This window comes from Cryptotermes secundus, unplaced genomic scaffold (assembly GCF_002891405.2).
Source record: "Cryptotermes secundus unplaced genomic scaffold, Csec_1.0 scaffold1076, whole genome shotgun sequence".
NCBI lineage: Eukaryota > Metazoa > Arthropoda > Insecta > Blattodea > Kalotermitidae > Cryptotermes > Cryptotermes secundus.
This window is the reverse complement of record NW_019732383.1, coordinates 358854-371324: the sequence shown is the minus strand read 5'-3', so window position 1 is coordinate 371324 and position 12471 is coordinate 358854. Positions and strand designations below refer to the sequence as shown.

The following is a 12471-nucleotide window of genomic DNA, read 5'->3' as shown; positions in this document are numbered from 1 at the left end:
GACAAAGTGAAGTTTTGTGTGTTGGTGATTTCTTTTTCTACTATAAATGCCTCTGATGATGGCTCCGTGGTGAGCCGAAACATGTAAGGCAGGTGGTGACGAGGTGGAAAACTTAAAAAAGTGTCACATTTGACGGAAGGAACTTGATTGTTATATTTTGTCTATAAGAGTTTGTAAGAGATTCTCAACAGATTTTTCAAATTTGACATACACGCAAGGCATTTACTCATTGTATATTCAGTACTTAACAATGGAAGCAGTACCTTGAGAAGATTCAGTAGCAGACTCAGGTTAGCATACAGACAAACAACATACATTAGATCCTGCTCTGGGCACAAGATCTTCTTGGCGAGAAAACAAAATAGCAACTGCAAAGGAAGAATGTCATTTACTATATTGTGATCATATTTATTTCTGTCTTTGTGAAACCCTCACAACAAAACCCTGCACGGCTATGTAACAATTTAAACTATGAATCTAATTAATATTTCAGTAGAGCTGTCAATTTTGTTTAAGCTTCAGTGCTATGTAAAAAGGCCATTTCTCCCAGCCAAAAATACAAGAACCATAATATTGCCACTATTTTCAGATCCTTCCCTTTCTGGTGATCATGTGACAAATGTTAAAAAAAGGATAGATATTCAACATAAGACTCATTTTTATCTGTGTTTCTAATTTTCATTCGTTCTGGAATATTATTCTGAAAATTTATTGCTTCTCATATGTAAGTTTCAAACACTTTTCCTCCTAGAAAAGAAAAGCTGTACCTATATAATTAGGAGAGTGTACCAGTAGTTGTGAGCATGTGGTAGCGTAGTTGGGTGAGGCATTATGCTACAAGCCTTAAGGTGGTGGGTTTGAGCCTCAATGAAGTGGATTTTTTAATTTACCTAATTCTTCCAGCCACACTGTGGCCTTGGGGTCGACTCAGCGTCTAACAGAAATGAGTACCAGGAATCTTCCTGGGGTAAAGGGCAGCTGGCACTTAAGGGTGACAACCTCACTACCATCTGTGAGCCGATTGTCTAGAGAAAATATGGGAGCCTCGACATTTCACAACCCTATTGCAGGGATAGCCTTACCTTTACTTTTTTTTTTCTTTTGCCAACAGTTGCAAAGGGATACATGAGGAACAAAGTAATTATAAGTAATTATATTTCAAGTAGACAGTGAGCCAAGCAAGCACCAAGCACGACAAATTATGCAGAGAAAAATTAATGTGGAAATGGCCCAGAAACAACCACAGACTATATCCATAACAGTTTTCTGCATGCAATTTGCTCTACTTACTGATTGCTGCTATCTTGGCTTACTCTTCAGCCCTTAAGATAGAGATAGTACATTCCTCTGAAATGCCAGTAAATTTTACCAGGTTATGTGGCATAATGTCCCAGAAGATAGTGCTCCATGTACTCACTTGAGATGTAGACCTCAGATCTCATGAGGTGAATGAGATGAATATTATCCTGCCACCTGTGCCTAGGTCTTTCATCTTTTCTTATATGCTACCTGCACAACTCCTATCCACCTTGATTTTATCACCACAATGATATTCATTGAGAACGAACTATAAATCTCCTCATTTTGTAATTTTCTGTGTTCTCAAGTTACTTCCTCTCCTTATGTCAAAATGTTCTTCACATCATCTTTTTCTACAAACACCCTCAGACTTCACCTCTTTTTCTTCAAATAATAGGTTTATACAGATTCCATTACTATTCTGCAATGTAAATACCTGAATTATAATGATGTTAAGATTGATGAACTGCTTTTGTAGTTTTACTAATGATTTCTCAAAATGTATATATATTTTTGCTTGCATCACATCACCATGCATCAGTCCCATAAACACATGGCTGAAACATATTTATCAGTGTTTTAATTTCTGCAAGATGTAAATCCGAAATTTATCAGTTATCCTAATATGGAATAAAATTCAGACAAGCTTAGATTCTTAACAAGGAATGTATGGTAGGTGGCAATGCTGCACCTGGACAAAAAAAAATGGTAGATTGTTTAAACTATTTTACATTATAAAACCATTTTTATGAATAAAATATCTAGGGATTTATTATGCCATTGACATTGAAGATATCTAAGTTTCTCTTTGAAATAAGCATGCTTAAGTACTCTATGATTTGCAAGGCAGTGACGATGGTGTACAAAAATCATAACCTGACCAAGATTGTTTCAACTGTCTTTCTATTATTCAGTTAACATACTATACAAAGAACATAACATGACTTCAGAACTCATATTCTGAAGGGCTCAATGAAGGAAATGAAGGAACTGTTTGGTGTATACAAGTAAAGTAAACCCTTGTTGTATTGGATCTGGATGTAATAGACATAATCTGGCTGTATATGATTGTGAACTTTTAGACATGTTGAGGCACTAAGAAAATTTGTAGATAGAAAACTATTTCAAATAAGAACCCCAATATGAAAACCTTTATGTAATGACATTGGATGTTTCTGTGTTTATTGCATGAATTGACCATGTATCCTGTGGTGGACTTCTGTGAATATCCCTTCACTTGGTTATAGCAGACATTGGCAGTAACCAACACTGTCACCGTTAGTCTGTTATAATGTGGGTTCACTGTACATATTTTCTCTATAGCCATATGCATTAATACTGTCATGTGTTAGTTACTAGACATGGGGTTTGGATTGGTAATTGGATTTATTGAACACACAACTCATAACTACATGTAATTATAACACTATCTCTATTCTACACACTTAAGAAACCACTGCAGCAAATCTAAGTTTTCTCAGCCTGCTATGTTGTTACAAGTCATTGCTTGGTAACGCCTCCAAACACTGTCTTCTGCTCATGGGCTCATGCCATTGCCAGTTCTCACAAGTCTGATGACTGGTGCTGAACTGCTCTTCATAGTTAAAGTCAGAGTTATTGTATGTCTAGCAGTTTCAATCAGTTTATCTTGGTGTCGAGAATTTTGACCAAATTCTGGCTGACTGGCTGCTAAATTGCTGCTGGACCCAGCCAGCACAGAGATTCCTGTTACAAGTCTGATGTGACTCACTGTATTTTACTGTCTCTCAGCTCTTGGAGCCTTCAGTTTCAGGTAAATTGCTGCTAGTCCCTGGCAGCACAGTCATTCTTCCTTCCAAGCCCCATAGACTCGTGACCATACTTTACTGCCTCATGACTTTGGGAACCCTGAATCCCTCTCACCCTGTGAGTCAGAGTCAGAGTTAATTTATGACTGGTGGTTTTTTGCCCCACCCGCAACTGTGGTGCAGATAATTTTGTTTTGCATTCATTGCAATTTTAAGAGGTGGGTGTCTGCTACAATTTCCCAGGTGGGGCAAGCATAAATCATTACTGACCCAAGCAGTGCTTTGTGAAGACTTCATTTAAGGTAACACTTAAACGCTCACTTCTGAATAGAGAACAGATTGTAATAATTGTTCTGAAGACCTTGGCTCAATAAACAAGCAAGCCATCACCAAGCAATGAGAGCTATGTGTCGCTGCCAAGGCTATATAGCAATAGTTGTCGAGGCAACTTGGCTAGTAAGTGGATTACATGGAGCCTGCACAGAGAAATGTTTGAAGCCAGATCATTCAGATCGCTTGTTAGAATCTACTTGCTTTTCAAAAGTGAGCATTTAAACACCAGAATTAAACTAACCATCCATAAGGCACAGATCAGGTCAGTAATGACATGCTTGCCCAGCCTGGGAACTAGAAGCAGACACTTACCTCTCAAAATTGCAGCACCTCTAAAACTAGTTTCTCCACTCAAATGGAAATTTCCCTAGGTGCAAATCAGGTTGAAATTTGCTCACAGCTTTCAACCTTCCATATGTATACGATTATGAATCAAAATTGCCCAGGCAACAAGCAGAAATCATGAGAATGAACATGTTCACAGCATAGGACAAAGCAAAGCCAGACATAGAAAATATAAGAGGCTTAAACTTGTTGGTGGTCAAAGTGACTAAGCTGCAATTGTAGCAAAAGACAGGTAACATAAGCATGACCTGCTTTGCAAGGCCTGTACTAACAGAGAACTTTTCAATAACATGCTATATGTGTGATATGTAAACTTGACGAAAGGACACGCATATTCATAAGAGACAAAGTCATCTTCTCAGAGAGGATGTTATGTAAGGACTATGGCCACAAGGGTTCAGTTGAAAAGAAATCTCTGGTCATAAATCTCAAGGCTCTTGATGCCAAGATGAACTTTTTGTTGGTAAACCACCAGTCGTAAAGTAACTTTAGACTTTGACTTTGACTGTGAACTTGGCCAGTTGCCATCCATAGTAGGTGAGAACCAGGAGTTGCCATCATGAGTGAGTGATGGCTAGGAGTTGCAGCCAGGAGGAGATGAGGGCTAGTGAGAACCAGGCAATGAGTACATAGTCATAAATCAGCGTTGCTGTAAGGGGTTAGTTATGAGATTGTAGCCAGCCAGTAAGGTCATGGATAGGAGAGCTGAGGAATCTACGTTATTAAGAGCCATTACCAGGTAAAAACTGGTAAAGACACAGAAGACTTCATGGGTAGGTAGTACAGTGATTTATATAGTGTGTAGATCTGTGAAGCTGTGGGAATTACTTGTAGTTATGAGTTACAAGTGTTCAATAATTCCAAGTAGCAACCTGAATCACATGTCTAGTCACTAATACGTGACAGTATTTACAAAGTATGATTTCCCTTATGGCTACACCTCACTCAGTCTCTTATTACTGAATTGTGTTTGTTGCATTTTGTAATTAGTACTTCATACCAAGATTTCCATACTTGTGCTNTTGCTGTCTGCTTCTTTTCTGGCAGACCGTTTTAGATTGTGAACCCTTGTCATAAAGGGCTCACATCTGCTGGGCATTTTCTTCTCATTTCACACTGTGCTCTGGGGAATGCTATATTAAAGAGAATTTTGAAGGCTGTCCCTTGGTGTGGGATAACCAGAGGCTTCACACAACAAACAGGTGAATAAAACATATGCTTGCTATTTTGATTTTTTATCTTGTGACAGGTTTATACAACAGTCTCTGACATATAACAATTGACAGCAGTACAGATTTTCAGTGTCATCATCTATGTTTAGTTTGCTTTAAGGTACTTCTCATTTTATGTATCACTGAAGGTTTAGGAGATATTTAAAAAGGGGCACAGTTTTAATAAGATTAATCATTTAATTCGGGCTGTGAGCTCCTGTGGAGAGAGTTTAGATTTGGTATTGTTAAGGTTAAAGAAATCTGCAATAGAGTTTATCATTTAATCCAGAATGTGAGTCTCAGACCATAAAATTGATTACCACAACAGTAGGTTTGCTGAAGTTTCATAGTGATAAGAAACTGCAAATTATATTCATGCATACTCTGTAGAAAGTGAATGCCTAATTACTCGTATGTGTGTAAAAATTCTTCCTGTTCCAGAATGATACCACATTTTGTAATGAATCAAAAATACTTTTTTTCAAAAGAAATATTAATTATTAATATTCATCAGAAAACATAAGATTCCCAAAAGATGTAATATAGTTAAGATAACTTATTATATTAAAAATGAATGTATTCAAAATTCAAAGAGTTCTTCGTTTATTACATTTGATGAAACTTCCAATAATGACTTGAATAATATGTAGTAAATAATGATCTCCCACCTTAGGCCCCAGTATCTGGTGAAAGAGAAAACTGTTTTCACTTTTTCTTCAACAGGCACAATGCCCATCACAGCTGGGATAACCAGCAGAACATAAATCATCACCATTTTGCTGCTTACGCCAGTAGTGATAATGAGACCATACGCCACCATGACAAAGCAGCACACTGCACTAAACACACCACGATATTTGCTGGGGTAAACTGCAAACAGATTACAGTGAGTCTTCGTATACATAATAACATCTTCCACATAACATGGCATGTATGTGTATAATTTGAGATTATATTTGACTGTGTATGTGTGTTATGTGATTGTATGTTGTCATTCTTATGCTGTAGTGCATTTGACATACTTAAAGGTGACAGCTCCATGTCCAAAGTGCATCGTCTAAACAGTAAAGATCCAACTAAATTAATTGTTTTAATGGAGAACTAAGGCAATTAGATAAAGATACAAGAGGGATAAAAGGAAGTAGGATAAAGGATGAAGATACCAAAATACTATTCCCCTCATTGAATTTGAATGATATTATCTATTAGTAATATAGCAAAATTAACTGTATCTTTGACAGATTAACACAACATATTAGAACTCAGTGTGCAAAAGGCATATAAATCAACTGGTTTATCAGGATCAGTAATTTTAAACAGGCAAGCAAATAATTATCTCTGTATGCAGTTTATTAAGTATAGATGCAAGAAAGATAAAATAAATTGTTTGAGGATGTGGATATATTTTCAATATCACACAAGACTGTAATAACATATATATGAGCCAGGCTGGCTAGTCAGCACAGCGATTGGCTGTGTGCTGGATGACTGATGTATGATTTCCAGCAAGAACCATCATGTCCAGACACACTCTGAGGCCCACACATCCTCCTATTCAATGGGTGTTAGGGATGCAGGAAGTGAAGCTAACAGTGCTTATCTTTGTCTGGTACTGAAGCTAATAATGCATGCAGATTTTTCTACATCTCCCATACATCTTCACTGGATGGTGCTTAGGCACAGGGGCAATCTTATCTTTACCCATGTTAGGTAAGCGTATTTGAATGGTAGTTCTATTCAGGGTTGTCTACCAAGAAAATTAGAACCAGATTCTGTACAAAATGTTCAGTGGTCCCTTTGTTATTTTGCATGATGGAAATACTAATAATAATAATTCAATTCAATTCAATTCAATTCTTTATTATTAATGTGCCGAGTCAACAGCCGCAAGGCCAATTACAGACTCAGCACAGTGTAGATGACTGAATTACATTACATACAAACTTATTAGAAGTCAAATACAAAATACAGTTAAGTAATTGGAAGAAATAATAACGAATAAATGTAAAAGTAAACAAACAAATAAGCGATAATTATAACAGTAATAATAATTCCATTATCATTAAACTAAGTGCTATTACGAATAGAGGAATGAAACATTAATATTTAATCAAGAATTAAATAGTATAGATTTTCTGAGGAAAATTACGTAATTCATTTTGCTTTATATAATAATATATAATATAAATACTATATAAATACTAACAGTTACTATACTAATAATATACTAATAATATAAATACTAACAGTTNGATGTGGATATATTTTCAATATCACACAAGACTGTAATAACATATATATGAGCCAGGCTGGCTAGTCAGCACAGTGATTGGCTGTGTGCTGGATGACTGATGTATGATTTCCAGCAAGAACCATCATGTCCAGACACACTCTGAGGCCCACACATCCTCCTATTCAATGGGTGTTAGGGATGCAGGAAGTGAAGCTAACAGCGCTTACCTTTGTGTGCTACTGAAGCTAATAATGCATGCAAATTTTTCTGTCTCCCATGCAACTTCACTGGATGGTGCTTAGGCACAAGGGCAATTTTATCTTTACCCATGTTATGTAAGAGTATTTGAATGGTAGTTCTATTCAGGGTTGTCTACCAAAAAAATTAGAACCAGATTCTATACAAAATGTTCAGTGGTCCCTTTGTTATTGTGCATGATGGAAATACTAAAAGGCCAAAATGAAAACGTTAAACCTTCTCTTGTTAAGTTCTCCAACAAAAGGCATTTCTTTATTTTATATTTTCACAGTAATTTAAAAGGTCTTTTCAGGAAACAGTAAATGATCAAAATGATGAGACCAGGAGATGGGAGGACAGGCTTCAATGTGATATCTCATTCCAATGTGTGTATGCATTCAGACAACATAACACAATACTGTGAAGGCATATAGAGGTGAGGAGACCCCACAGTAGGCTTCAGGATTTTTTCCGTCTGTTTATAATTTTTAGGTTCTGGTTTCACTGAACCACTGTTGTTTTAATCAACTGGTTCAGTTAAAGCAGCTCCAGCAAGCTCCTATTTCAGGACCATATACACTGAAGCAAGGAGCACTTTAAGTCAACAGATATTAAACAGGGATTCAAATGAAATTTGAGTTTACATGACATACTTGCTGCTGTAGTGGGTAAGTTTTAGTTACAGTTGATTTGATGAAATTGATATAAATCTCCTATTATAAGTGTGATATTTCTGGATGTATAGTATTACACAGAAAATGAGAAAGATTAATTTTCATGGATTTTTTGCAGATTAATTAATGACGCTTTCAGCATTAGTACTATATTGTGTCAGATAGCAGGATGACAGATGCAGGATGAATTGGGAAGAATATGGAGCGAAGAGATCATTGCCGAATTGAGACAATAGCCCAGCATTTGCCTGGAGAGAATGAAGAAAACCACAAAGAACTTCAGTCAGGCTAGCCAATGTCCTAGCCAAAATCTGAACTAAGAACCGCCCAAATACAAGTCTAAAGTACTATCACCAGACCAGCTTGTTTGGTCATTTTCTTATAGGTCTGATATTTTGACATATTCATAGAGCTCACCTGGTCTTGTTGAGAATGAGGAAGCAACGAACACTAAGGGCAACAGGGAGGCCTCCAGAATCTGCATCATGTGACTGGTTGACTGTTCTTCCTGGAGAAAAATTGAGCAGAAATCATTAGTCTATGAAATTAACTTTCCTAATGATGTCTTTGAATTTTTTTCAATTGACCTAATCTTTCCGGCCACACTATGGCCCTGGGGTCAACTCAGCCTCTAACAGAAATGAGTACAAGGAATGTTCTTGGAATATTCTTGGAGGTAAGGGGAGGCCAGCACATAAGGCTGACAACCTTGCCTGATTGCCGATTGTCTAGAAAATGTGGGTACCTCAACATCTCACAACCCTATGGGCCTCCATGCCCTGTTACAGGGATACCTTTACTTACTTAATTTTACGTTATTAAAATATGTTACCCTCTTAGCTTATCTGACAAGTTGTGACTTCAGAGTGTTTGATTGTCAGTAATTAGTACTGCGGAAAGAATGGAGACAAATTACTATAATTTTATGTGAAGGACAGATGAATATATTACTTAGTCACAGTGCTTGAGGTGGAATGAAAATAGAACTAGGATGCCATCCCGCTGCATCCCATCCCACCTCAAGCCCTAANAGCTTTACTTACTTACTTTTACATTATTAAAATATGTTACCCTCTTAGCTTATCTGACAAGTTGTGACTTCAGAGTGTTTGTTTGTCAGTAATTAGTAATGCGGAAAGAATGGAGGCAAATTACTATAATTTTATGTGAAGGACAGATCAATATATTACTTATTCACAGTGCAATACTTGTCATAAATGAAATGGATTAAAATAAACAGTTCTAAAAATTGAAGAAGTTAGAAAATGAGAACTCTGTACACAGAAACTGAAGGAAGGGATATACAGCATGTGCAGACTGCATTATGTCTGATATAGAATATTACTCCCTTCATGCCAGTTTCTTCCTTATTTCCTCACATCAGTAATACCAGGTCTCCTTGCTGAGACTAGTCACTCTAACGGTCCCCTCATATTAGTTTCCCCTATGTGTGTATGTTAAAGGAAGGTCATGGTTTCAAGTCCTGATGAGGTCATTGGATTTTTCAGTTCACCTAATCCTTCCAGCCACACTATGGCCCTGGGGTCGACTCAGCCTCTAACAGAAATGAGTACCAGGAATTAATTAAATACTTTTCCTGGGTAGTAAAGCGTGGCCAGCACGCAAGGCTGACAACCTTACCGCCATCTTTGAGCTGATTGTCTAGATAATGTGGGAGCCTCAACGTCTCACAACCCTATGGGTCTTCACGGCCTGTTACAGGGATACCTTTACTTTGTTTTTTGTTTTTTTTGTATATGTTAAAAGAGAATCAGTTTCTGAAACGTAGCATTTTAAGAGTAAAAACTTTATGTAGGATAAAGCCCAAGCTATTATGACAAACCATAATACACCTTCATAAAATGCATTCTGAAATGAAGCAGTAATACAATTCAGGTAACCAGACCTATAGAGAAACTATTTAAATATAAACAGCTACTTGATAAAATACACTTGCCCATAGTATCACAATTTATTTCATACTAATGATGTATGTTTTTTCTTTTCTTTTCGGTGCTGCATCAGTTTCAGTAAAGAAAGGTCCATTATTTCTTTGCTACTGTTGATGTTGTAATCCTATAAGAAAGACTGGGATAATCTGTTCTAAGTGTAAATAAATTGGTTACCATTTCTCTGTGAAATTCTTTTTGTGTTTTATTTTAAAATGTCAATCTAATTACCATACAAACTTTGTAATTTATTGTTCTGAAAACAAATGTTGAGAAACAAAAAGCAGGTTCACCTTAGCAAAGTTTTACTTAATTCCACCCTGCTATCCAATGGGTATTTAGGGATATTTCCCCAGGGTTAAAGCAGCAGGGGTGTGAAGCCAACCACACACCTCCATCTAGTGCTGAGGTCAAGAATGGTGGAGCTATACCTCCACTCCCCTATATATCTTCATGCCATATTGCTTAACTATTTAAACACAGAGACAAATTTAGCTTTACCTTTTCTTTATATCCAGACTTTATATACATAATTCTTGGATAACAACACATGCGTATGAGAATGCATGTAATTGCAAAGAATGATACACAACATTACATGCACTCTTACCTTACTATGTAACCCAAATTAAGTACCATAACTTCTTTCCACACTTGTGTAGTCTTATGTTTACATATGAGAGAAACTTTTCTGATGATTTGGTTGCTTAATGTGACTACAGTAAGAAACCTGCACTAGGCACAATATGTGAGGCTTACAGAACAATTTCTCATGCTATCCATAAATAATGTATAAATTAAAACAAATCAAAATATGCCTTAAAATATGAAGAAAAAAAAAAGTTATTTTATTATGAGCTATGATTTTCTTGGTCCTTGAAGTTTCTGTCTCTCATTCCAAGAAAACTATAGAATAATGCTTAGTTGAAGTGTAACTTTCTTCATATCCATAAATGATCAACTGTAGGAAATCACAACAGAAATAAAGAAGCACAACAAATTATTATGCCATCTCACATCAGACACCCCAAAATGACATTTCACACAGCCATGATTTGTGAAGGAATACTTTCAAAACCATATATGTTAAATTGTGTTGATATTTTCTAACTCTTCCACGTACCTGTGTATGTTATTCCACAATGGCAGGAATTAAGCTGACTCATGTAGAGCTTGCATGCTAAACAGCTCATTAGAAAACAATACAAACTTTCAAGACAAAAGATATGTGGTTATTACATTTAAAAGCAACGTTCTCTTTATGAAGTTTATCAAGAAGTGAATCTATAATTGTATCAAGTAAAAGTAAAGGTGAAGTTGAAATTAAACCTTTCCTTAATTAGTCACAATTCAGAGAAGACATACAAGAGTGGAATATTAACTCATTGCATTCTTAACCTCAGCACTAGATGGAGGTGATAGTCAGCTTCGCACATCCATGGTTTGAGAAAAATAATCTTATAATAAAATTTGAAAAAACATTTGCTATGTGATTTCAACCAAAACAAATTAGAGTTCCGTTAAGACCACAAATAGATTTTAAAAATTTATAAATTATTATCTCTAAATCAGAACTGAGATTTTTAGGTAGTTACATCACAGAAACCCCTAAAATGGGACACCCATGCTCGATTTTTAAGAGCCAATCTATGCAAGGTAGTTTATATGATAAAAACAAAGAAGAAGAAATGTTGAGCCCATATATGATAAGAAATATCTATTTTTCAAATTTTAGTCTTGTCTGTGGTATGGTATTATATTATGGGGAGGGAATAACAAATGTGACAAACTCTTTAAACTGGGGGGGGGGGAAAAGGCCATTCAAATTATCAGTGTAATAAATAATCTAACGTCATGCCAACAAATTTTTAAAGATTATAATATTTTAACATTGCCTACGCTATACATTTTTGAAGTGATAAGTTTTATTACAAAATATAAAGACTTTATGGCAAAAAATGTGGACATCCATAATTACAACATGTGAAGAAAACTAAATTTACATGTAAATCATTGCAATACAGTTATTTAAAAAAAACGTTATAGATATGGGTGTCACCTTGTATAATAAGATCCCTGAGCTGTTAAAATTAAAAAAGACATTATCTCTTTTAAGAGGGACTTAAAATCCTTTTGTTAAAACATTCCATTTATTCTGTTGATGAATTTATGTCACTTAAATTCTGAAGTGAGTGTGTTATTATGGTTTTATGTTATGACAAATATCTTGTCCTCATTTAATCAGTAAAATAAAATATTGGATGTTGGGTTTCCTTTGGTATTGAATTTTTGAAAGTGGGATGATGTACTGTATGACTGATATGTATGAAATCTGTAGGTAATTAAATTTCATGGTATTGCTGACTCATGTATGATGTGTATGTTACTTTAATATGTAGTAAT

General features: G+C 35.7%; 1 protein-coding gene across 4 annotated transcripts in view; it reads right to left on the bottom strand.

The window, feature by feature from the left end:
- LOC111867694 overlaps positions 1–11817 on the bottom strand; it is a 15669-nt gene extending 3852 nt beyond the window's left edge. Inside the window, exons 1-5 of one of the 4 annotated variants that reach the window (XM_033752779.1) lie at positions 11192–11817; positions 8537–8627; positions 5644–5845; positions 1736–1856; positions 264–368 (exon numbers count right to left, since the gene is read on the bottom strand). In XM_033752779.1, coding sequence (XP_033608670.1) covers positions 264–368; positions 1736–1856; positions 5644–5845; positions 8537–8606 — 498 coding nt within the window. In that variant the 5' untranslated portion in view covers positions 8607–8627; positions 11192–11817. The other 3 variants (XM_033752780.1, XM_023857758.2, XM_033752778.1) reach the window with 3 other exon arrangements.
- Positions 11818–12471: the final 654 nt, after the last annotated feature.